This window comes from Eurosta solidaginis, chromosome 5 (assembly GCF_040869045.1).
Source record: "Eurosta solidaginis isolate ZX-2024a chromosome 5, ASM4086904v1, whole genome shotgun sequence".
NCBI classification, from domain to species: domain Eukaryota; kingdom Metazoa; phylum Arthropoda; class Insecta; order Diptera; family Tephritidae; genus Eurosta; species Eurosta solidaginis.
In genome coordinates this window covers 272863851-272888908 of record NC_090323.1, presented here as the reverse complement: position 1 = coordinate 272888908, position 25058 = coordinate 272863851, and the positions used below count along the sequence as shown (strand labels likewise).

General features: G+C 36.8%; 1 protein-coding gene across 11 annotated transcripts in view; it reads left to right on the top strand.

Annotated features, from left to right (window-relative positions):
* PAN3 (Poly(A) specific ribonuclease subunit PAN3) overlaps positions 1-25058 on the top strand; it is a 165167-nt gene that overhangs the window by 90553 nt on the left and 49556 nt on the right. For all 11 annotated transcript variants that reach the window (XM_067790791.1, XM_067790796.1, XM_067790787.1 and 8 more), the window contains 2 exons: positions 12900-13421; positions 13557-14034. In XM_067790791.1, coding sequence (XP_067646892.1) covers positions 12900-13421; positions 13557-14034 — 1000 coding nt within the window. The remainder of the gene's footprint in view (positions 1-12899; positions 13422-13556; positions 14035-25058) is intronic.

The following is a 25058-nucleotide window of genomic DNA, read 5'->3' as shown; positions in this document are numbered from 1 at the left end:
ACACCACGGCCTCGATTTTTTCTTCAAACTGTAAAATTTTTGTATCTTGCGCCTCCAACTTCGAGGAAATACGTCCTTCTTGCTCTTCCAGTTGAGCAGAGATCTGCGATGAAATTTGAGCCGACATTTCGGATATCCGTGCCTCTTGTGCTTCCATCTTCGATGTAATCTGTGTCGACATTTCTGACACGCGTTTCTTGTGCTTCAATCTTCGATGTTATACGCGCCTCTTGGGATTCCATCTGTGATGACATATACGTTTTCTGTTCTTCTAGTTGTGATGACATGTTGGTGGATATTTGTGATGACATTTCTGTTATACGTGCCTCTTGCGCTTCCAGTTGGGATGCCAATTGCGACGACATTGATGCTACTGTCGATGTTTGTGCAGATATTGCAGGCAATATCCTGTTCAAGTCTGTGCTCATAACTGTCTGCGATGTTTCGTTTTTCTCTTCAATTTTTGTTGTCTCGTCGACATCAAGATGAAAGACATACTCTTCCACGTTAATTCCTTCTGCTTCCATTGCCTCTCGTAGCCGTGCCTGAAGTTCGAGTTTAACGCCGCTTGTATTCAATCCACGGCTCTCCAACTCCTTCAGTTGCTGGATCTTCAATTCACTGAACTTTGCCATATCCTTGTTGTCTTCTGGAATTTATTCAACAATTCCTCTTCTGACACCAATTGTAACGATTTTGCTGCAAATCTTCTTATTTGCAATCCTCTGCTAAGTTCGAATCACTAAACTGTTGAATAAATAACTCCAATATTGAATAATGGAAAAATGGCCTTTATTGAAGTACTTCACAATATCACTTATACTTTGCTACTCGCTGGCTTAATAACCAAACTGATTGATAACTCAAATGAAACTCTACTATTGGCCGCCAGATCGCGTGCTTAATCAAACTGATTGATAGCTCAACTCAAACTGAATTACTTCTTACTCGCCTGCCCCGCTTTTATAGTTTACGCTGCATACTTCTAGGCTCTTCGATTTCCAGAACTTACTAGTTATTTTCGGCTACAAAATCGCCAGCCACAACTACGTGCACAAATTATTGCTCTCTCTTGTGAGATAAGATATATGCATGTGTTTGTGCATTGCCGCTCCGCTGCTCGTATACGTACATATGTGTAGACGCAATTATTTATTCGTTTATGTAGATACATAATGACTGAATTATTGATGTGAATGTTTGTAGTTTACAGTCTGTCGCGCATACATAGGCGTATAAGTAAATGCATCTGTGTGTGACATCTTTCGGCTGCCTTATATATGTGTATACATGATTTGATTATTGACGTAAATACTGCTTATCGTGGCTTTGGCATCGCCTTAGTGATGGTATAACTTAGTGATGTTAATATCCGTGACAATATTTTAGTTACGTTCCATTGAGACTTGAGCGAGATACGGATAGAAATTTAACATGCAAATGCAACAACAACGTTGTGATCCTGATATTTATCTGGTTCAATTTCTGATCCGTATAGCAGTTCTGTTCGTTTCGTTTTCTGTAGTAGATTTTTTGACAGCTAACCACTTTTGAGTTGGTAGCACTCATGGCTCAACTATATGGTTGGCTCATCTCTACAGCAATAACATACCTTTGTTCACATTGCCAAAATTAGCGTGTTGGTGTTAGGCGAATGGAATGGAATGAAAACATAAAACTTAGCAGCATTTGTAAGTAGTAAGAAAATGTTGAAAATTCGTTGGTTTCTTTTTAAGTTTGCCATCTCCTTCTGACAATCCCTACTCCAGTGAAATGAAAAAAATAAAATCAACTGGTGAGATGAGCCAACCATATAGTTGAGCCATTGTAGCACTGAACTAAATACGTGTACATTTGTGTATACATAAAAGATCTCGCCATATTTAAAAGCAAAAACACTGAAAGAGTAAACAACTTGAAGATGATGTAAGGAAAATAAATAGTTTTCTTACGTGCGAAACTATTTAAATGTTAATAATTCTATCAGTATCTTAAAATTTTTTGTACGTTTCTTCTTATTTTCTACAAAACAGATGTTTTATATTAGTGCTGCCAGCTCTCATAAAGTTGATCCAGATCGTTCCAATGAGATTTGAGCCAGAGCCAGAGCTCGATAAACCAGTGGAACGGCCCTTTTGATACCGATCAGCCGATACCCATCACCGATGTTGCTACGCCAAGTGCCAAGCATTGTGTACAATACCAAGTGTGTCAACTAATCGATAAACGTCAAAATTACAAACAGCCTCGCTCACCTGATGCAAATCTCAGTTCTAGAGTTGCATTTTTGGTACGTAAGACTGCTTTAAGCGAGTGCCTGTCAGAAAGAAGTCAACACACTTGTACTTATCCACAATGGTGCCAAGCGGCGACTAACTCAAGCTGCAGACATTAGTGCTTTATCGGTAACCGTATCGGTAACCTTATAACAGCTGATTCGACCAATCTTATGGGAATCAATGCAATCGATTATTGGTGCCGCTAAGGTCGTAACCGTATCGTAGCCAATTGGTTTTTCGTTTACCGTCGTAACGATAAACAGCTGATTACGTTAGGGATACGACTACAGCGATACGACATACGGCACCAATGACTCCCGCTTCAACGACGACAGAGCGAATCATATGCGTGTGAATTGAGAAGGCACAATTGTGCTATGAAATGAAGAGCGCTGATATAAAGTGAATTGCATCACGATATCCCAGCATATTTTTGATATAACAGCCAACATCTTAAATCTTCTTCTTGTGGTACTAACCGTTAATGGTTTAACATACATGTTATGTACAGAAGGGTGTTTATTGACGGGCTTTAATGAAAAGCCCCATAAGTATCTTAACCGGGATATTGGTGCCGTATGTCGTATCGCTGTAGTCGTATCCCTAACGTAATCAGCTGTTTATCGTTACGACGGTAAACCAAAAACCAATTGGTTGGCTACGATACGGTTACGACCTTAGCGGCACCAATCGATTGCATTGATTCCCATAAGGTTGGTCGAATCAGCTGTTATAAGGTTACCGACCCGGTTACCGATAAAGCACCAATGTCTGCAGCTTTATCCTGCGTTTATATACGGAGTCGGTTAATCTAACATGGATAGCGGATTAGCCTTCCCACACTTAATCACGCTCAGAATCTTTCAGAAACACGGTCACATTTTGTACGTATGTATGTATTTGTCATTTAGTAGAAACAAACGTAGTGTAAGTGCGGGTAATGTGGTATACCCATTTTATTTTTGTCTGTAAAATTAAGAATTTGCATGCATTTTCAATGCAAATGGGTTGGTAAGTTACTACAAGAATTGCCAATAAAGGAAGCAGGAAACCATAGCCTTACAGCCGAACGTTTTAGAAATAAAAAAAAATATCTTATAACTTATAAAAAATTGGAGGGGAATACCATGTCGGTTAATTTGGAATAGGTATACCCACCCTAAAATAATAAGGTTATTTTGGATTGAAAAGTAACATTTTATTTGAAAACATAAAAATTAAATGTTTTAAAACTTTTAAAAATGATATTAGACTTAAAAAAATTCAAATAATTAAGGACCCTTTTCCCAAGAACTGAAAAGTTGCAAATAAATTGGTTATGATTATTATTATATTATTTACACGAAACCCAAAGAAAACTAGCACTACGGCCGGGAATACACTTTTTATAAGCCCAAATTTCTTAGCACTCTAGGACATGGTATTATAATAGCAACATCCTCAAAGAGTTTGCTGCAAAAATTTACATATGAGGTTTCTTTTGTTGGTGGAATGTCTGAAACATTTTTTTCACTACTCTCAACTGGCATCTCAACTGGAATCGCGGGAGAACCGTATAACATCGAAGATTGGAGCACAATAGGCACGAATATCCGAAATGTCGGCACAAATTTCAGCGCAGATCTCTGCACAACTGGAAGAGCAAGAAGGACGTATTTCTTCGAAGATGGAGGCGTAAGACACAACAATTTTGCAACTTGAGAACAAAATCGATGCCGAGATTGAAATATTGCGAGCTCATATACAGGAGTTGCAACTAAATCGCCCAGTTGTTTCAGCAAGCAATACGAAGGTAAAAACTCCATCTTTTGACGGCTCTGTTCCTTTCCAGGTGTTTAAGATTCAGTTTGAGAAGACCGCAGCAGTGAACAACTGGAGTGCTGAAGATAAAGTTGCTGCACTATTCGTGGCATTGAAAGGATCTGGTGCTGAAATCCTACGGACTATTCCCGAGGGGGAGCGGAACAACTACGAAACATTGATGAGTGCTCTAACGAGGCGATACGGAAGCGAATAGAGTTGCAAAACCGTTACCAAAAAGCTAATGAAACTTTGCAAGAGTTTGCTTCGGATGTTGAAAGGTTGGCGCATTTGGCAAATGCGGACGCACCCGTGGAATACACCGAGAAGGTAATAAATCAGAGTTTTATAAATGGCATACGGGACGTCGAAACGAAGCGAGCCACATACGCAAACCCAAAGCCAACATTTGCTGAAACGGTATCACATGCATTGACTCAGGAAACTGCCTCCCTATTGAGTAAACCAGCATATAAGGCTCATCGTGTGGAAGTAGAAAGACCAGAGTGGGTAGACATAATTTTGGAAGCATTGAAGGGTACGCAGCAGAAGAATAATGATGCAGTCAAATGCTTTAAGTGTGGAAAGTCAGGGCACATTGCGCGTTATTGCAACACCAACCCTAACAGTTCCAACAATCTGGGTGGCCGTAAACGCAGATCTACGCAGATGAGTAAATCTCCAAGTCCACTCAATCGTTAAACTAAAGAGAGTCAGCCGCAAGGGGCGACAGCTGGCTCCTTCAATTGAATGCCCCATAATCTCTATCTCGCAAATTGGAAGAATGTCAAGCAATCTTACTATCGGGGGACATGTGGATGGAAAGGAACGTTTACTGACTGTAGATATGGGTTCATCCCATTCCATCATTCGATCAGTCAACAAGAAGATAAGACCATTGCTTGGAGCAAGATTACGTACAGCCACGGGAGAGGACACCCAGGTAATTGGAGAAGTAGCAATTGGGAACGTCACGGTACTACACAATTTTATAGTGGCAGAGATTGTTGATGAAATCATAATTGGAGTGGACTTCTTAATCGACCAAGGCATCAAGATCGATATGCAAAGCAAGACGATGCGATATAAGAACATGGATGTGCCACTTAATTTCGGCTACGAGAGAGGCTACAGCAGTAAACGAGTGCTGGTGGAAGAGAGTCAGAAAATACCACCAATATCCGAAGCAGTCATCTGGGCAAAGGTTGATGGAGATTGTGGGACAAACAAATTGTGGGTTGTCGAAGCAGCAAACAAACCAGCACTGAACATACTTGTAGGAAAAACCCTGGCTATGACAAAACAAGATGGACGCATTCCGGCAAGAGTGCTCAATGAGTTCAAGTCACCACTCAAACTGACCTAAGAAGCTATTTTGGGAAGATGCCAAGAGGCTGAGGTAGTTATTAACTGTGAACAGCTCCAGGAACACGTTTCATCTAGTAATACTGATATTTCAAATGACATCACGGCATGGACGCAGGTGCTAGAGGAAGCCTATCAGAGTAAGGCAAAACAACTGCTCCTAAAGTACGCGAACATATTTGACCAGGATGGTTCCAAACCAGGCCGCACCAACGTTGTGAAACATCAAATTGACACTGGAGACGCGAGGCCGATACGTCAAGCTCCTCGTGGTGGTCCACTGGCGAAACGGGAAGTTGTGAGTCAAATCGTACAAGAAATGAGCGACAGCGGCGTCATCGAACCATCAGCTAGTCCATGGAGCTCACCGGTAGTACTTGTGAAGAAGAAGGATTGGAAAATGAGGTTTTGCGTGGACTATCGCAAGTTGAACGATTCCAGCGTATCCCATAGCCTACATGAGCTTACAAGAAAAAATAAAGCTTTTGAATGGAAGAAGGAGCAAGAAGTGGATTTCCAAACATTGAAGGAGCGTTTGTGCACTGCCCCAATGTTAGCATATCCGATTCCAGGAGCAACATTTATTCTAGATACAGATGCGAGTGGATATGCTATAGGAGGCGTTTTGTCACAACTGGTCGATGTACAGGAGAAGTTAGTTGCATATTACAGCCGTTCAATTGGAAAACCAGAAAGGAACTACTGCGTTACACGGAGAGAGCTGTTGGCATTGGTAGAGTGCATTAACGATTTTCACAAATACCTCTACGGCCAGCGATTCCGCGTCTGGACAGATCACAATGCTATGACTTTTCCATTAAGCGTCGGAAAGGTAGTACCCATGGGAATGCCGATGCAATGTCACGAAGACCATGTAGTTTGGAATGCAAGCACTGTTCAAAGGCCGAGGCTAAAGAAGACCTTATAGATATCCGGCTAATGACTATAACGTGTGCGGATGAATGGGACAAGGAACAACTAAGGAAGTGTCAGCTAGAAGATACAGATCTGTCACATGTTATGCAAGGGCTCGTACGAAACGAAAGACCAAATAGAGAGGTGATGTCAGTAGGGAGTCCAATTTCGAAGTCATATTGGGCACAGTGAAAGAGTTTAGAATTGATATCCGGTTGCTTGCTTCGAGTATGGGAGAGTGAGGATGGTCAATGCAAGAAGAAACTGATAGTTGTTCCCAGAAAGAGGATTCCTGACGTGCTCAGCGAGTTGCATAATGGTCCAAGCGGAGGTCATCTTGGAATCACGAAGACGCTCGAGAAGATTAAACAGAGATTCTATTGGGTTTGTTGCCGTTAGTCGGTCACTGAGTGGATTGCGAACTGCGAGGTTTGCAGCAGAGCGAAAGGGCCCAAAACCCGAAGACATGGCCAGATGAAGCAATATAACTCAGGTGCGCCATTTGAAAGGATCGCTATGGATGTCGTAGGCCCATTTCCTACTAGCAACTGCGGAAGCAAATATGTACTAGTAGTTATGGATTATTTCAGCAAATGGCCAGAGGTATACCCAATCCCAAATCAAGAAGCAGATCCAGTAGCAGAAGTGTTTATAAACAATTGGGTTGCAAGGTATGGTGTACCAATGGAGTTACATTCTGACTAAGGCAGGAATTTCGAATCAGCTGTGTTCCAGGAAATCTGTAAGTCATTGGGCATTCGAAAAACACGGACAACTGCATTGCATCCTCAGTCCGATGGTATGGTGGAACGTTTCAATAGAACCTTGTAGGAGCATTTAAGGAAAGTAGTAGACAAGTACCATAAGGAGTGGGATACCCGCATACCATTATTCTTGATGGCTTACCGATCAGCAGTGCATGAGACAACGGGCCAAACCCCTGCAAAAGTAATTTTTGGCAATGACCTTCGACTGCCAACTGATTTGAAGTTTGGGATAGATGCCGATGCGGAGAGAAATGTCAAGAAATCCACTGGTGTCTTGGAAGATTATGAGTGACAAGATGAAAGCCCGATACGATAAAGCAATTAAATTGGAAGGTTTTCAGGACGGAGATTTGGTCCTGTTATACCACCCACAACGAAAAAAAGGTTTGTCCCCGAAATTGCAGTGTAATTGGGAAGGCCCATACAAAGTTATAAAACGGATCAACGATGTAGTGTACCGCATACAAACCATTGGCAAACCACGAACCAAAATGAAAGTGGTTCATTTGGAAAGGCTGGCAGCGTTTAGATCGAGAGATTTGTCTGATCGGGACGATCAGACTTAGGTGGAGGGCAGTGTGACGAATATTAGTGACACTAAGTGATACTCACATCACTAGTCTGATGCTAAGTAAATGAAGCAACAACAACAATAAAGCAGACAGTGACTTGTATCTACATAAACGAATCAATCATTATGTCTACACATATGTAAGTACACGCAGCGGAGAGAAAACGCACAAACACATGCATATATTTTATCTGAGATGCGCAAGTACACTCACACATGCACGCGCATATGAGAGCCTTAAACGTAGTTATAGTTGGTAATTTTATATCTGCTAACTAACTAGTAAATTCCAGAAGAGAACCGCCTAGAAATATGTCAACGAGGAAACAAGACACTGTAAAAGAAGCAACAGTTGAGGCACGAGAATCAGTTTTGATTTAAGACGCATCTGGCGAGCAATAGTAGTGTTATTGTGAAGAACTTTAATAAAGGCCATTTTGCATTAATGAATAGTGGAGTTATTTATTTAACAGTTTAGTGATTCGAACTTGGCAGAAAGTTGCAAATAAGAGGATTTGCAGTAAATTCGTTACAATAGCGTTTTCTTTTTTCCAAAAATTGTTACCTAAATAAATGGCAAAACTTTTATAGAGCGGTTCCTGTCGCTGAAAAGTGGCAGCTTTTATCGTACACGAAAACGACATAAATGGCTGCCCTGTATATCAGCTGATTCTCAATGTAAATAAATGCAATTAAAACAAGTAAGGAAGGTTAAGTTCGGGTGTAACCGAACATTACATACTCAGTTGAGAGCTATGGTGACAACATAAGGAAAAATAACCAGGTAGGAAAATGAACCGAGGGAAACCCTGGAATGTGTTTCTATGACATGTGTATCAAATGAAAGGCATTAAAGAGTATTTTATGAGGGAGTGGGCCATAGTTCTATAGGTGGACGCCATTTAGGGATATCGCCATAAAGGTGGATCAGGGTTGACTCTAGAATTTGTTTTTACGATATGGGTATCAAATGAAAGGTGTTAATGAGTATTTTAAAAGGGAGTAATCCTTAGTTCCATAGGTGGACGCCGTTTCGAGATATCTCCATAAAGGTGGACCAGGGGTGACCCTAGAATTTGTTTGTACAATATGGGTATCAAACGAAAGGTGTTAATGAGTATTTTAAAAGGGAGTGGGCCTTAGTTCTATAGGTGGACGCCTTTTCGAGGTATCGCAATAAAGGTGGACCAGGGGTGACTCTAGACTTTGTTTGTACGATATGGGTATCAAATGAAAGGTATTAATGAGGGTTTTAAAAGGGAGTCGTGGTAGTTGTTTAGGTGCTCGCCTTTTCGAGATATCGCCATAAAGGTGGACCAGGGGTGACTCTAGAATGCGTGTGTACAATATGGGTATCAAACGAAAGGTGTTAATGAGTATTTTAAAAGGGAGTGGGCCTTATTTCTATAGGTAGACGCCTTTTCGAGGTATCGCAATAAAGGTGGACCAGGGGTGACTCTAGACTTTGTTTGTACGATATGGGTATCAAATGAAAGGTATTAATGAGGGTTTTAAAAGGGAGTCGTGGTAGCTGTTTAGGTGGTCGCCTTTTCGAGATATCGCCATAAAGGTGGACCAGGGGTGACTCTAGAATGCGTGTGTACAATATGGGTATCAAACGAAAGGTGTTAATGAGTATTTTAAAAGGGAGTGGGTCTTAGTTCTATAGGTGGACGCCTTTTCGAGGTATCGCAATAAAGGTGGACCAGGGGTGACTCTAGACTTTGTACGATATGGGTATCAAATTAAAGGTATTAATGAGGGTTTTAAAAGGGAGTCGTGGTAGTTGTTTAGGTGGTCGCCTTTTCGAGATATCGCCATAAAGGTGGACCAGGGGTGACTCTAGAATGCGTGTGTACAATATGGGTATCAAACGAAAGGTGTTAATGAGTGTTTTAAAAGGGAGTGGGCCTTAGTTCTATAGGTGGACGCCTTTTCGAGGTATCGCAATAAAGGTGGAGTAGGGGTGACTCTAGACTTTGTTTGTACGATATGGGTATCAAATGAAAGGCGTTAATGAGTATTTTTAAAAGGGAGTGGGCCTTTGTTCTATAGGTGGTCGCCTTTTCGAGATATCGCCATAAAGGTGGACCAGGGGTGACTCTAGAATATGTTTGTTCGATATGGGTATCAAATGAAAGGTGTTAATGAGTGGGGCTTAGTTCTATAGGTGGACGCCTTTTCGATATATCCCCATAAAGGTGGACCAGGGGTGACTCTAGAACCTGTTTGTACGATATTTGTATTAAATTAGAGGTATTAATGAGAGTTTTAAAAGGGAGTGGTGGTAGTTGTATATGTGAAGGCGTTTTCCAGATATCGACCTAAATGTGGACCAGGGTGACCCAGAACATCATATGTTGGATACCGCTAATTTATTTATATATGTAATACCTGCCAAGATTTCAAGGGTTTTTTATTTCGCCCTGCAGAACTTTTACATTTTCTTCTACTTAATATGGTAGATGTCACAACCATTTTACAGAGTTTTTTCTAAAGTTATATTTCGCGTCAATAAACCAATCCAATTACCATGTTTCAATCCCTTTTTTCGTATTTGGTATAGAATTATGGCATTTTTTTCATTTTTCGTAATTTTCGATATCGAAAAAGTGGGCGTGGTCATAGTCGGATTTCGTTCATTTTTTATACCAAGATAAAGTGAGTTCAGATAAGTACGTGAACTAAGCTCAGTAAAGATATGTCGATTTTTGCTCAAGTTATTGTGTTAACGGCCATGCGGAAGGACAGACGGACGACTGTGTATAAAAACTGGCCGTGGCTTCAACCGATTTTGCCCATTTTCACAGAAAACAGTTAGCGTCATAAAATCTATGCCCCTACCAAATTCCAAAAGGATTGGTAAATTTTTGTTCGACTTATGGCATTAAAAGTATCCTAGACAAATTAAATGAAAAAGGGCGGAGCCACGCCCATTTTGAAATTTTTTTTTATTATTGTATTTTGTTGCACCATATCATTACAGGAGTTGAATGTTGACATAATTTACTTATATACTGTAAAGATATTAAATTTTTTGTTAAAATTTTTTTTTAAAGTGGGCAAGGACCACCCTCCGATTTTGATAATTTTTATTAAGCGTACATATAGTAATAGGAGTAACGTTCCTGCCAAATTTCATTATGATATCTTCAACGACTGCCAAATTACAACTTGCAAAAGTTTTAAATTACCTTCTTTTAAAAGTGGGCGGTGCCACGCCCATTGTCCAAAATTTTACTAATTTTCTATTCTGCGTCATAAGTTCAACTCACCTACCAAGCTTCATCGCTTTATCTGTCTTTGGTAATGAATTATTGCACTTTTTCGGTTTTTCGAAATTTTCAATATCGAAAAAGTGGGCGTGGTTATAGTCCGATATCGTTCATTTTAAATAGCGATCTGAGATGAGTGCTCAGGAACCTACATAGCAAATTTCATCAAGATACCTCAAAATTTACTCAAGTTATCGTGTTAACGGACGGACGGACATGGCTCAATCAATTTTTTTTTCGATTCTGATGATTTTGATATATGGAAGTCTATATCTATCTCGATTCCTTTATACCTGTACAACCAACCGTTATCCAATCAAACTTAATATACTCTGTGAGCTCTGCTGAACTGAGTATAAAAATGTATTAGCAATTAATGCCACAATTTCAGTTTTTTTTTCGATAAAAATTTGTAGAGTTAAGAAAATAAATTTTCATTATCAGATGGTTTAACAGAGTAACATTGCCATGACGTCATTTTATGCAGGGTAAAAAGTGTAATGCTTTTGCATTGCTAACAGGTAACAATTTTCACAAAATAACGAAATATCCAGTGAGGGCGTGGCGTTCAGAATAGAATAAAATATATTTACAACCCTTGAGCAGCGTACAAAAAGCGTAATACCGTTTTCACACAGAAACTTAATCGAATCACAATTTTATTTAATGAAATAATTAAGTTTCCCTTTTCATAAAAGGCCTTTTGCTTCATTGAGCGAACATCTATCAGTAGCCCCAAAAAAATATTTCGTTTTTACAAGAAACAGTTAAAATGGAAAGCAGACGTTTCCTTCTTAACTATAAATACAATGAAAATAAAATGCATACTCAACTCCCCATAAATGTTGCACCTACCCAAAAATGTGCCTATTTTTGAAAAAGCCATATTATCTTTTGCACCGAATGCAGCGAAAATTAAATTTTGAATTTTTTCGTGTTTTTCCATAGCGGAACGATACAAGGTGGCAGCATGGTGACATACCTACAAACATAAATAAAAATTACATGTACTTAGTTTTTGTAAATTCGATGGACAAATGTCAAAATCGTACTGCGTCGGAAATTGATGTATCAAATCAAATAAAAAAATTTTATAATCAGCTGTCCCATGCTGCCACCTTGTATCGTTCAGCCATGTGTTTTTCTATATTTCGTAAATTATTAAAAATAATTTATTTTTGATTGTCATTTGTTACATTGACAGTAAAATTCGAAGCACCAGGCAAAACCGACTGGATTTTTCACTCGATTAGGCATTCAATAAAGCAATAATGAGATAATTAAGAATTTGTATTTTGTATAGAAGATTGAGTTCGATTAGGGCTTTAATGTAGAAAACTTGACTAATTATTTCATTAAACCTCTGTGTGAATTGGCATAACACTGCGAGTTTAAACTTTAGTTAAAATTGAATAGAGTTTAATCTTGCCACTTTGTTCGATAACATAAAATTGTGCTGCTCATCTCAGCTTAACGGCCGAAGTTGCAGGGTTAAACTCTAGTTAACATTACCTGGAGTTTAAACTCACACTAGATACCCGGCCTAAATGGAGGTATACAAAATTTTACTGCAAATATTTGTTAGGATGAACAGCTCTTAATAGGTATCTGATTATTGGCCAAATTTAACTGCTTTTGTATGACAACGGTCGAAAAATCAAGAGATTGTTATTTCATATTTCTTTTATTTATCGTTAACAGTCGACTTTTTGTATTTAACTGAAAATGAGTTACCTACTTAACGGAATCTCGTCAAATATACAAATACTAATTAGATGTGTTTAGCAATCGGTACGGTTCCTATATCTTTATCTATGTAAATATGTATTTATACATGTATGTATACATATTGCTCATTTTATATTTATTTATTTGCTTCTTTATGTTTACTATACTCGTACCCATGTATGTATAATCGGCTCGTCAGGTTACTCCGCAATCACCCGAATTCATTCCAACGGGCATAAATTCGTCACCAAATTTCTATGCACCCTATCATGCACCAATGCTTAGTAATGGTCTTGGCAATGCTGGTGTCAACGTAAGTGGTGGTGGTATCGGTCCGTCAGGCACAAAGTCGGGGAATGTTAATCCCTCATCTCTTTTGGGATTGCAGAAGGCAACTGCTGCCGCTGTAGCGCAACAAAAGCAAATACAACATCAACAACATCACCATCAGCATCAACAGCATCAGCAAAATCAACAGCATCAACAACAAACACAATCAGCAGCACATGCTTTAGTGAACGGTGTAATAACGACAACCCAGCCACCAGCTGGCAACCCAGCATACGTCAACATGACAACACCAATGAAGGTGCGTGGTACAATGCTACGAAACGAATCGCCGAGTAACATAACGGGCGGTGCTGGCGATGAAAAGTCTCCACCACGTATTACACCTCATGCCTCTCCTATCCCAACAACGCTGCCGGCGAGTGTACATCAGGTTTGCTATATAAATACATACAAACTTATATTTATGTAGTTATATGTACTTAGATATGTACATATGGTAGCTTAATAATGCATATTCTTGTTAATAAATTAAATCCTTATTGTTTTTGTTGTTGACTTGTATTAGGAGAATGTAGGTGGCACAATTTACTTTTACCCAACTGCCAACCATACAAATGCCTCCAATACAAATGTTGTGGTGAGTAGTGGTGTTGTTGATCCAGTTAGCGCACATCATGCCGCCCCATCAGTGGTAGCACCAATTCCATCTGCACAACCGCCAATGCTATATACCGGTCATCATGTGTATCCAGGGCCAGCTTCTAATCTAATAGCATTACAACCGAAAACCCATTTGGAATCTGCTTTCTTCCTGCCCGATGAGATACGTTCTGAAATTCTTACCCGCAATGAGATCTCAAATCTAATGCTCGACCCAACAGAAGCGACGCAACATGCGCTCCCGCCAGAAGTGGACAACTACCACACATTATACCCATTGGAGCCAGTTCAAGCGCTCCATGGTAAACTTACTATCCTCTCGTCGACCTATAAGGCCACACACAACACAACTGGCATTAAATATTGCCTACGGAGATTACACGGTGAGTAAATTGCCTGTGATTTAATAACAATACAATATAACTCTGCATGAGATTTAAGTAAATATTTTATATAAATCTACAGTTAGTCACTTATCTGCAAGCTATCGTAATACTCGTCATGCTAACTGAAACATCGATTGTCAGTTAGGTGCAAGGAAAAAGGGTAAACAAAAGTTAGCTGCCTTGCTTGTTTACATGTATTTTTGTCAAATGAGACTATCCGAAGGACTGCTAGCCCCCCAGATAAATTCTAACTTAACTAGAGATGGTGAAAACGGTCAATAATCTATTAGTTGTATACGCAAAATGTGGTCCATAATTCAGCTCCCCAACCCGCTGTCTCTCTGTTGGTTTTTGATAGGTAACATATTTCTTCCAGCATTGGAAGAACTTAATGAAATACATTTTTTTCTGTTAAGATTACGCTACATCAGAGATGAGTTAACCATTTCATGAGGTATTTGGGATGGTTTAATTAAATACTTCATCCTCTTTCCAACAATCACTATATACATATGTTAATATAAACTTCGGAGAAATGTGTTGAAGGTCATTTTCCAATACCCGCCAAGTACGTCATTAGACGTGAATTTCGCAAAAGTACAAACTGGTGGCTCTTATTATTATACTCCTTTCAGCGTCTAAGCCAGAAGATTAGTTGCTGCTAGTTAAATCACTGAACAGTTGTATACATACCTACATATGTATGTGGGCGTAGGGGAGTTTTTGTTCTTTTTGTTTACTACTGACGTGGTATTTAGTCTAAAATTGTATGCTGGGTTTGTTTTATTTAAATGCAAAATAGTAATATGTATGTATGTATCGTGTATATTTATACCTAAATGCTTTTTTGAATGCTATTGTGATCCTCCTTAGCTAAAGTATTGGTATTAATCATTCTAAACTTGTTCGGTTGTAGCGAAGCTTTTATCACATTCGCTTATCACTGCGTTAGATAAATACGAGGTGTCTTCAAAAAGTATCGCGAATTTTGTTTTTTTTTTCCAAAAATTATTTATTTATTCATAAACATCTATTTTGTCCCCTTCAAAGTAATCTCCATGACATATTATACACTTGTGCCAACAGTTTTTCCAATCTTCGAAGCACTTCAAAAAATCGATATGTCTACGTCCTCAGCAACTTTTCTAACGGTGATTCGACGATTGGCCAATACCATTTTCTTCACTTCATCAATTTTTTCGTCTGTTGTTGAAGTGCTCGGGCGTCCGGCACGCTCTTCGTCGTTCACATCTTCTCGGCCTTCTGAGAACATTTTGTACCACCGATAAAGGTAGCTTCTCCGTGTGCCACAGTCAACATTCGGAATGCATCCGCGCACTTAATTTCGTTTTTCACACAAAATTTGATACAGGTTCTTTAATCAATTTTTTTTTTTTTTTTTTTTTTTTTTGAATAGGTAAAAATTGAAGACGAGCCAAAACACGTGCAAGCAAAGACCTGTCAACAATTAAGTGAACATTCAAAATGGCCGAGCTTGTCGGCATAAGTGAGAGAAATGAGTACCAGCATAACGCCACAAAAAATTCAAAATTGGGCATACTTTTTTAACACACCTCGTATATATCCCAGGGTTGCTACTGAGATTCTGAGATACTAGCCGTCATCCAGTGAGTTTCGCAGCTCCGGATCACGCTCAATTCTCACAGGAATGCTCTGGATCATTGAGTGACTTGAGAAGCAGAGGTCGTAATATTTTCGCACACGTGAAATGTGATAGGCAGATGTCGCCACTCTTTTTCGTTTAACTCATACGGCGAAAGGCTAAGCAGCGACATCTATTTCTGAAAAAGTAGGTTTATTAAAGGCAGCGTTGCCCAACTAAAGACAAGTAATTAACAAATTATCTGGCTCACAAATTGAACCAGACTTCTATCTGGATTTATCGGGCTCAAATCGTTGTTGTTGCATTTACATGCAAAATTATTTATCTGGCTCAGGATATTTGCCACCGGATGATGGCTACTACTTACTCAGATTAGAAAACTAAGCTGCGTTGAAATTAATTATGGTTTTTATTTATGGTAGGAAAGAGCAAGTTTTAGTGCAAACTGGTGAGAATTCGCAAAAGTGCCGTCTACGTCCATATATATATATAATATATATATATATATATGTACATAATCCCCCTGATCTATGTTCATGTTTCAAAGTCACTGAAATGCTGTTAAGATTTATTTTTCGATTGGTAAGCGCAGTCCTAGGAATTTGTGGCTTTTATACGGTCTTCAGTTATTCCAAAGATGAATAGGAGGGTATATTCAGTTAAGTTGTGTTTCTAACTGCACATAGGTTTAGAATACAACTACTTATGTTCCATGTGCAATTATTCGGGGGCGGAAGAATCAAAGCCAATTTTTGAACGCGCTTATATTATCTACAATAGATGAATGTTATTGACTATACTATTTTTGAACTGCTGTAGGGACGTGGTGTTCTTATTATACTAAAGGTGGGAATTTGGGGTGTATAGCGGCGTTATCTCTTTCGCCTTTTTTCCTTTTCTTTAATTTTCATTTCTTTCATAAATCTTCCTTCTATTTACTGTCCGAGGACGAGTATCCCCACTATTTTTAAATCGTCACTTATGTAAGCCTTTGCGTTGACGAAAAAATTTGCCCTTTCCTGCTCATTATGTAGTGAAAACTGAATCTGACTATGCGTGTATGCTTATTCAATCTCGCTTTCTTTCTAAGTCCAGCCGATTAACTGTTCAACCCAGCCGCATTGCAGTTCAACTTTTTAGGCACTAGCCATTTATGTATGTTGCCAATGTGGGTAAAATTTGCATTTAAAGTCTGTTAGCTTTGGCCATCCTAATTATTGAAAAATGCCCTACACTTTTTTTTTCTAAATTCCTACAAAACTCATCGAAGTTTCATTGTTGTCCGATAAATGGCTAAATACCCGGCAGCGAATCGCACTTAATCTGAAATAGCGCATAACTACATAGTTCTTATTCGGTCGTCTCGGAACACTTTTAAGACGTCCTGCGAAGTGGCAATTGACCTCCTTTGCAGCCTGTGCATTCCGACCGATTAATCGGCATCGGCCCTTAAAATTGATATCGGCCTTTTTTGACCGATTCTTTCATATCAAATATGCTTCTTAATTTAATTTAATTTTCTCTACAGCTTGGAAAAATAAAGGAACTGTTTTCTTAAGAAACATTTGACAGCGTCGAATTTTGTTTGACTTCGCATTAAATATATTCATATTATAGAAAAATTACAAATTTTGCACACAGCGATTGTTATTAGGACATGTTTTTGAATTTCACTTCTTCATCAGCTAGCTTTTCGGGAGCTAAGAAAAAATATATTGTAACGAATTTAGGGAAATTCCGCTTATTCCAAACCTTCTGCTAACGTTCGAATCGCTAAACTGTTTAATAAATCACTCCAACATTCTGTATTGCAAAATGGTCTTTAATAGACAACTTTGTGAATAGTACAATTATACTTCACTTCGCAACTGATGGCGTGTTTAAATCAAACTGATTACTCAGCTTGCGCTGCTGTTCTACTCTCCGTCGCTTTATTCGAATATTTCTACTAAAATCTATACCAAAGCCGGCCAAAAGCTGCACATTGTGCAATTTGAGTTCGTATTTTCACACCGACACTAACTATGTGTGATCACGATCGTTTGCTTTCGCTTGTCACTCACTAAAATCAACAGTGAATGCAAAAGGCAAAGTCCATGCTACTTTTTGGGCACATAATAAAAACAATATGCTGCAATGTTAAAGTGACTTTTAATACGTTTTAGTTAGTATTATTAAGTTCCTTTGAACATACATATTTTTTAAAACTTAATAATGTGAAAATATTTTTACTATCGCTTGCCATTCGCTGCATAACTCTTGAGCACGCAAGACGGCTGAAAATGTCAATGCTACTTTTTGCGCATTAAATAAAAACAATATGCTGCAATGTCTGCTGTGCCAGCGAATTTTCACATCAAATAAACTTTTTTCCTTGAAAAGGCATTTTCATAACTGCCATAAAGACATACCCACTCAGCATTTAGGTGATTAAGTTTTGAATTTCCCTACATATCAATACAATTTGAATACTCTTTCTGACTAAATAATGAGTTATCATACAATTGAACAAAAGAAATAATCAAATATGAATACTTTTGATGATCAAAAACTCAATATAGCTTTTCAATCACATTTTGGAATCATATTTGAATCAAATGTGTTTACTTTAGGTGATCAAAAATGTTTAATCATTTTTCATTCAGCTTTCTGAATCTTTTCTGACTATCTTGGTTGACTGGATAAAGAATTTTATACTTGTTAGAATTTTACTTTTCATTGAAGATCTTATTTTTTTCACATACTCACATTTTTTCAATCATGAAGTTCAGAAAAATATATTAAATCTTTATTCTTCAAGGCAAGAAATAATGTAAATACTGCTCCTAAGAAAAGATGTCCCCAACCATTTCTCCACCTTCGGCTTCCCAGAAAATACAAATTACGCCCATTTACCCCAGGTAAGTGAAACTCTCGTGACATATGTATGTATGTACCTGGATATGGCTTCAACATCCCGTACCATATCGTATTTCAAGATCTTGACGATCATAGTTGATGCTGGATGTTGTATTCGAGGTGTATATCGGTCAAGTTTGTTTGCGAGTGACCTGTGGTTCAAATAGCTCACTTTCGCATTCTTTCTTCCCCTGATGAAGTAACATTATTATGTAGTATCTTATTTTGAATGAGATATGAAAAATAAATGCATCGTAATCGCATTCAAAAATCTCCACCAAAACGATTGAAACATGTTCACGAATATGATTAGAAAATGACTGTGAAAAGCAATTAAATATTACTCTAAAACAATTAAAGCTCAATTTTACAATGATATCAAATATGAACAAAAAACGTTTCGAAATATGAATCATAAATGATTATTCAAAAATAATCACATTTAAGGTACATTTTTCTCCCGACGATACGTTAATTTTCGAACAGAAAATGCTTTTAAATTTGAACGTTTTTAATCTTGGGGTATGATATTTGAATATTTTTGATCAAAATTTTCAAAAAATGCTGGCTGGGTAGCTTCCCTTTCACAAGCAGAAAAGGTCAGTTTATTTGATAGCCAAAAAGAAACTATTTTCGGATAGCGAATCAGATACAGCAGATAGGAACTATGAAATAAAGAAGGCTTCTTTTGTCGTCGCTTTATTTTTAGCAAAGCAATGCGGCCCTTATGAAGATGGAGAATTTTTTAAATCTTTGGCGAAGGAATTCTTTTCATGTTTTGAAAAAAGGAATTAATGGACAAACTATTTATGACGCCGTAAATTACCACTTATTTTCAGTATGCAGCCCAAATAAATTGAGCTCAATTTGTACAGATGGTGCCCCAAATATGATCGGCAAAAAAACGGGCCTTATAGCACGCCTAAAGAGCAACAACATAAATGTTCCCACGTGTCAATGCATTAGTTATCAGCAAGCTCTTTTTGCGAAAGAGCTAAATAAAATCAACGCTATGGCCACTGCAGTAGAAGTCATAAACAAAATAAAAAGAGGTCACCATGCACTAACCCATCGGAAATTCAAGGATTTTCTCGACGAACTTGGAACAGATCATAGGGATTTATCTATGTATACAGAAGTTCGTTGGTTAAGTCATGGTAAAAATTTGGAACGTTTTTATAATTTGAGGGAAGAAGTAGAGTGGTTTCTTGAGCAAAGCAATGAAAATGTATTGGCAGATGAAGTTAAAAACATAGATTTTATCTCAGAATTGTCATTTTTATGTGATTTAACGCAATTTATGAATGAGCTAAACCTTGCGATGCAAGGATAAAACAAAAATATTTTTGACCTCTTATTATGCATAAGGCAATGTGATAGGAACTTATCAATATTAGTTCCACAACTCAAAAATGGAGATTGTTCTTCCCTGTTTAAAACAATCCCATTTTTCGACCAAATACAAAACCTACCAATTCAAATCAAAAAATAAAAGAATTTGCTATAGTAACAGAGTCCCCCTTAAAAAATTTGCAGACAAGATTCCAAGATTTTAAAATTATTCAACCCATAATTGATATTCATAACGATGCAATAACCAGCGACATTTCCCAATTGAGCGTGTGCCTTTGTGCCGAATTGCAAAGAATGCGTTTAGATTTGAATTTACCGTTAGGACCTGGACATTTTTTTTGGAAAAACCTTAGTGCAGAAAAATATCCAAACATTAGAATTGTAATCTTAAAACTATATAGCATGTTTGGATCTACATATAATTGTGAGGCTGCATTCTCAAAAATTATATTTATTCAAACCCAGTGGCGTAATTCTATAAGTGATAGTCATCTGCTAGACTTGATGCGAATAAAATTACATGACAAATAAATATTGACAATTTAATATAAGTAACTTTTTATACGTTCTACTTAGTTTTATTAATTTTTATTAATTTTTTTTTATTGAATAACTTTATGTTTTGAAAATATATATTTCTATCTTTACATTTACTTTGTTTTACTCGTATAGTTCTTTCTTAATGAAAAAGTGAATTCTTTAAGTAAATTTTGCATTGAAGAAACACCATACCATACGAGAAATAAATTGTTGCCTAAGTAAATGGTAAAGCCTTAATAGAGTTACTCCTACCCCAGAAAATTTTCAACATTTATAGTGCATACAAAGAACATTTCAACTCACCATATTCCCTCATATTGACAGAGTATATGTGGAACTTATGACCGAATTGAGAGTTTCACAGAGTTGCACAGCCACACCGCCACACAGTGTTTCGTGTAGAACAAGCTAGCTGGACAAAAACAAAGTTCTTATTCCAAGAAAAGTGTAATGAGAAATGAAAGAAAACAAACAAAATAACGGGATTTTTGCTTTTTTTTTGGTATTTTTGCTCATATATATTGAGTAATTGAAGAAAGAAGGCAGGAGTGGCCGTAAAATGCATTGATTAATTTGCAAAATTCTTGTTGAATATTAAGATTCATATTTCTTTTAAGTGAACACTTTTACATAATTTTTTTGATGGATTCTAAGCTCGAAGGTAAGTAAAATTTTTTAATAGTAATTCTTTCACAATTAGAGTATTTTCAATATATTTAACATTCCGTTATTAAGAAGAAAAGGTATTTTTTCCCTATATTTTTAACTTTAGGGACAAAAAAGTTACATACATCCGCGGACATCCGGGCTTAATTTTACATATGTTATAGTCGCAAGTATTCTCTAATAGTCGAAAGAAAAAACCATTGCGAATTCTTTGCACATCTATTTTTAATTTTTTTTTTTTTTGTAGATTTAGTTATCTCTACATATCAAATAGGATGTATGTACGTACCAGCTCCGACGAGATATTTGAACCTTTAAAGGTGATCTACAAACGGCAAAACCAATTCCCTGGTACAGGGAACAAACACGTAGCCATAAAACATACAAAAATAAACGTGCAAGGTCAACAAGATCACACCAAAAGCAAAAAGGCGAAGATCATTAACTTCAATCTGCCACAACCTACCGCACCAGTCACCAAGGCATAAAAACAGGTACATACAATGGATTGATGAAGATAAACCAAAACCAGGTTTCGGCAATACCAATGACGGCAACACTGCTCGTAGGTTTTTCGAAAATTCTGAGGCTAGTGCTAAGATTACGGGATTGGATGTAACGCTTATCAAAAGATTCGACACTCTCCTTCGCGCATTAGCATCTGGGTACAATATAAATATCCAAAAATTTTAAAAATTTGCGGTCGAGACTAAAAAACTATACATAGATCTCTATCCATGGTTTAATATGCCTGTTACATTTCATAAATTCTTAGTGCATAGTACTGATATTATAAAATCAGCAATTTTACCTATTGGTCAATTTTCCGAGGAAGCACAGGAAGCACAGGAAGCCCGTAACAAAGATTTGAGACGATTCAGGGCTGATAACACACAAAAGCAGTCGCTTGAAATGACGAATAGATATCTTATGAATATGTTGCTTATAACATCGGATCCTTTAGTTAACAGTTTTAGGGAGATACCTAAGAAAAAGTTTAAAAGTCTGACTTCAGAAGTCTTAAATTTACTGTCCCCCGATAATGTTGAGGAGTCAATAAATACCCCAGTTGTTTCAAGCTTTCACAGTAGTGTTGCTGATGTTCATGACTATTCCACAAGTGACTCATCCAATGAAAGTGATGATAGCGAATAATAACATAATTATAAAAGATAACCTACCCTATAACTTTTTATTGGATCAGGTTTTATTCAATTTAAATATATTGTCTTTTCTACTTTGTATGATACTTTACTTTTAAGTTTTTGTAATAAGTAATTTTCACATAATTAATATAATTATTTACATTGTTATTATTATTATTGTAATTCACTTTTACATTCCTGACTGGTACTATAAAATAATTCTGTAAAAATTGTAGTGCCAGGATAAATACTCAAATAAATACAAAATATGTATGTACATATGTACAGTCACTCACATAAATAAGTAGACACCCCTTTTTGGATAATTCTTACAATTTTCGCTTTCGCAAATTTATTTTAACTAATTTCCCATAAGAAAATTTGTCACGATCTATAACAAAAACTAAATTATATTTAAAAAATTCGACGAATTTTCATAAAATATTTTAATTTTTTTTCCGAATTTTTAGAATTTTCTAGAGTATTGAGATTTGTATTCCATTCAATTTAAGTACAATAAAGTAATATTCTTAAGTCCTTTAAATTTTTTTGGATCTATGTCACTTAATCACATGAGTTACTGTATATGAAATAAGCAAATGTATGCATATGAAGTAAAATTTTGGAAAAAAAAATATAAAAAAAGAACATATGGCTGAAAAAAATGACGTAGTTGTAATAAATGACTGCATATGAAACGGAAAATCTCATAAAATACTTTTGTCCAGCTAGCTTGTTCTACACGAAACACTGTGCGCCATTTTATACAGGGTAAAAGTGTAACGCTTTTGCGTTGCGAGCAGGCAACAATTTTCACTAAAGAACGAAATACCCCGTAAAGGCGTTGCCTGTTTATTAGAATATAACAACAACCCTTGCGCGGCGTACAAAAAGCGTTACACTTTAGCCAGAAAAGAAAACGCTATTAGTATCAGATTAGTGATGTGAATCAATTAGTGATGCTAATATTCGTCACAATATGTAAAACAATATGAGTCTGTCTGGATAAATAAATATGTACATTTGATAGGCTGACAACGTCACTTTTGACATCTCGAATACTGATGGAACAGTCTGAACTGAATGGGAGTATCTTATGACTAACTTAGCAATAATTTTTGTGAATAAAGTAAAATTGAATTTTGAGGGAAATATTTAATCTTAAAATTTTAGAGCGAATGGCAATATTCAAAGGAATTTGGTAGTGTCAACATGTTTGCTTATTTGCCAAGATCAAATGAGGGGCTACTATTAGGTTGCCAGTTAAAAAGATATGCCGTTCGGAGTTGGCATAAAACATTGTAGGTCCCGTCCGGCCAATTTGTAGGGATAATCAAGAGGAGCACGACGCAAATTGGAAGAGAAGCTCGGCCTTAGATCTCTTCGGAGGTTATCGCGCCTTACATTTTTTTATAGTTAAAAAGATATTTAATTATTGATATTGAAATTAAGTTTGAATTAAGACGTATTTTAAAAAATTCATATTTTTTGAAGATTACTTTAACGTGCAAATGAGAAAGTTCAAAGTAGTTTGTTAAAAAAATAGTTTGTCAAAAAAACGAAAATAAGCGACCAAGGACAATGTTGTTGCAGTACCATCGAAGGAGCGGCAACCTCAGCTGTTTATTCATATAAATTGCAATGAAATTTCGAAAATCTGTTTTAAAGCAAACCATAATCAAGTACACGAACAAAGATTATGAAAGAATTGTTAAAGTAAAAGAGTTTTCAAATAAGGTGGGCATTAATTAAAACCAAGAAATCCAAGAAAATATAAGAATCTTAAGCGTCATCAGTGAAAATTCGTAGCGTTGACAACAAAGGCGACTGCCGTTTATCAGATGCGGTTATCAAAATGAAATGAAATCAGCCTTTCATAACGCGTTATAAGAAAGATAATACACTGGGGAACAATTACCTGATTATAAGATGTATGGACCAGATAGAATAAGGAATAGTGTGCCATATTTTAACCTTATTATAAGTTTTATTCCACATGTAGAGTTAGTGCAGATAATGCGGCATAACTATTTTATTTTCGTTTCTAAAATCAAGAATTTGCATGCATTTCAATGAAAATGGACTGATTAGTTACTGCAACAATCGCGAATATAGGAAGCTAGAACCCATAGCATTACAGCAGAAAGTTTTAGAAATTAAAAAAATATATTTTTATTTATTTATTTTATTTATTACGGCCAAAAAGAGCCCATGTCATTGTATAGTACAATTTACAAAATTCATAATTTTTTCTTAAAACTATTTCATTAAAAAGAAATGAGTAAATTCATTGTTTAACTAATATTACATATTTAAATTTTTACAATATAGGAATAGTTTTTCTTTAAACTTAACAACGTTTTCACAGTCTTTTATCCCTGCAGGTAGTTCATTATACATTTTATAGCCTACGTATTCTAAGGTCTTTTGTACGAACTCGGTTCTTGCTTTAGGCAGTCTTAAATTGCTGCTACTCCTAGTTCCATAGTTATGGATCTCATGATTGTACTGTATTCTATCACTCAGATAATTTGGTAACATTCCCTGTGCTATGTAATGTATAAACTTCAAAGAGTAATAACAGATTAATTGTTTAATACTAAGCCAATTTAACATAGGAAGCATAATACTTTTTGATGTTCTATAAGAACATTTTAGTATCAAACGCATTGCTTTGTTTTGCTGTATTTGGAGCTTATTAATTAACGTATCATTTGTTACTAGTAGTATTGTTGGGCAGTAAATAAAATGTGGTTCTACAATTGATCTATATACTAATATTTTGTGATGTTGGC